The sequence below is a fragment of the Trypanosoma equiperdum genome (genome assembly GCF_001457755.1).
Source record: "Trypanosoma equiperdum strain OVI genome assembly, contig: ctg_1977, whole genome shotgun sequence".
NCBI classification, from domain to species: Eukaryota; Euglenozoa; class Kinetoplastea; order Trypanosomatida; family Trypanosomatidae; genus Trypanosoma; species Trypanosoma equiperdum.
In genome coordinates this window covers 1-2,263 of record NW_027124034.1, presented here as the reverse complement: position 1 = coordinate 2,263, position 2,263 = coordinate 1, and the positions used below count along the sequence as shown (strand labels likewise).

The following is a 2,263-nucleotide window of genomic DNA, read 5'->3' as shown; positions in this document are numbered from 1 at the left end:
ATATATATATATATATATATATGCACACACAAGAAAAAGAAAAAAAGAAGCACCACCACAGCTACAAATGATGAAGCAGTGAAAACTTTTTAACACTGAACAAATAAACAAACAAACAAATGACACCATTTTGGCCCGCAACACAATAGCGCACGTGTATGCAGGAGAAGAGAGACAAAGCGAAGAAACCGGGAGGGGGGGGGCAAATAAAAACCAAAACACAAAGTTACATTTCTTCTTTTATTTCTCTTCCTTTTTGCCCTTCTTGAAGTGGAAGAATGCGGGTAACAAAGCGAATACATATATATATATGTTTATATACGTACACCAATACCGACGTAACCAGGCACATATTTACACTGCCAGTGATTAATAATAATAATAATAACACAACACCAACAACATAAAAATAAAAAGAGTAAAAAAATAAAAAAAAAAAGAAAAACACTTCCCCCACTCTCCGCAGCGCAGAAGCTTCGCTCACTGACCCCAGAAGCCCATAGTGGGGGGCGCTGGTGCGTTGATCATTCCGACCCGCCCATCTGGCAAAAGCACATAATTTGCAACAGTGCTTGGGAACACCATTCCCATTTGGGGTTGTGGTTGAGGTTGAGGTTGCGGCTGCGGCTGCGGCTGTGACTCGGGTGGCGCCATTACAACATATGGAACGCTAAATTGCTGCATGGGTGGCGGAGGTGCAGTTTGAAACATCGGTACAAACTGCGGTGACATCTGAGGGGAAACGGACACTTGGCCCTGAGAGGTTTTGCCGACGGGAGGCGGCATTTGATACACGACACGCTGCGCAGCTGTTGCGAACTGCGACTGGAGAACACTATTGACAGCATCTTTGTACTGCGGGGGCTGACCAGCATTGTTGTGTGCGGGGAAACCAGAAGGTTGGTTGCCATTGTTTTTGGATCGGGGGTTCCCCTGACCGGAGCTGCGGGATTTATTTTCTCCACCACTGCTGGGTGAGTCCGTGAGGTGAACACCACTGGAGCGCCGGTCACTCGCTGAGTCACCACCAGTTGCACTTGTAATACTTGCATTGCCGGTGTTGGCGCTGCTTCCCCGCTTAGGCACCTTCTTCTTCACAGTTGCAAGGAAAGGGCCGCAAGTTGGGGAATTGAAGATACGGTAGAGTTTTCCATCATGACTATACTCCTGTGATTCACCCCACAGCGTTGTGTCTTCTGTCGGGGTCTCACGGGCGCGCACAACTTCCCGCAGAAGAGTAGCCAGTCGTTTCTGTACGAGGTCGGTGAATGTTTCTGACCCGAGGAAACTGTTTACATGTGGGCTTGTGGAAAGCCACTGGGAGACAATTTTTTCCTTCTGCTGCATCTCAAAGTCATCCAGCACGTACTGCTCCCAGGATCCACGCACTGCAGAAAGCGTAAGTGTCTCACACACGCGCATAACAGCCCACAAAAGCACCGAGCCACTGACTCGCATACATAAGCCACCCTCACCGCTTTGTTCAATTTCGTACATGGAGAGGCGCGGCGGATCCGCCTCAACGACTTCCTTTCCATACGCCCATGCAATAACGGCGGTATCGTAAACAAACTTCAAGGTGGGGTAACTGTTCCATGGTGTAGAGGCGACAAGTATCAAGGGATTCAGTCGGCGCTTTAACATTGCCAGTGGGTCCCGCGTGGGGCACACCGTTTGAACGGCGCGGAAGAATTCCCCTTTGAGCATCATAGCGGCCAGTGTAACAACACGCTCCAGCGTGCGATCACCCGCAGCCTTCAAAATAGTTTTTCGGGCGTGGAGGCATGGGCCTTCACTAACCCTATCCTCGGATTCGTAACAGCCAAAGTGACCAATGATATTAATGCGGCGGCCATAGAATGAAAAACAATCAGATCCCTCACGACCATTAACATACACGAAGCAAACGGCGCAAGGAACGGGCCGGAATGGCGCGTCTTCATCTGCGAGCATCGCACTTGTGGAATCGTAAAGTGATTCATCGATAACATCAAGGAACTTGTCCAGAGTCTTCTCTGTATACACTTTCTTTGGTATTTCATCCATACGATACTCGGGGCTACGCATGAAGCTGTAGCGTATGCTCGGATCATTACGCACCCGCACAAACTGCTCTCGCAACTCCTTGTTATCACTGTGAAAGTAGCGGTACACGAGGGGAATGAGTCCTACCTCATGGGTGCCGTACCGAAGGCAAAACAATGTAGTAGGCGCGTCGCGTGAAGGAATACCACCCATTGTTAACAAATATATATATATATAT

General features: G+C 48.7%; 1 protein-coding gene across 1 annotated transcript; it reads right to left on the bottom strand.

Moving 5' to 3' along the window:
• Positions 1-480: 480 nt before the first annotated feature.
• TEOVI_000638700 (conserved protein, unknown function) lies at positions 481-2,238 on the bottom strand (the record flags this gene model as incomplete). Its single annotated transcript, XM_067223814.1, has 1 exon — positions 481-2,238. The coding sequence occupies one exon, from the start codon at positions 2,236-2,238 to the stop codon at positions 481-483; it is 1,758 nt and encodes a 585-aa protein (XP_067079915.1).
• Positions 2,239-2,263: the final 25 nt, after the last annotated feature.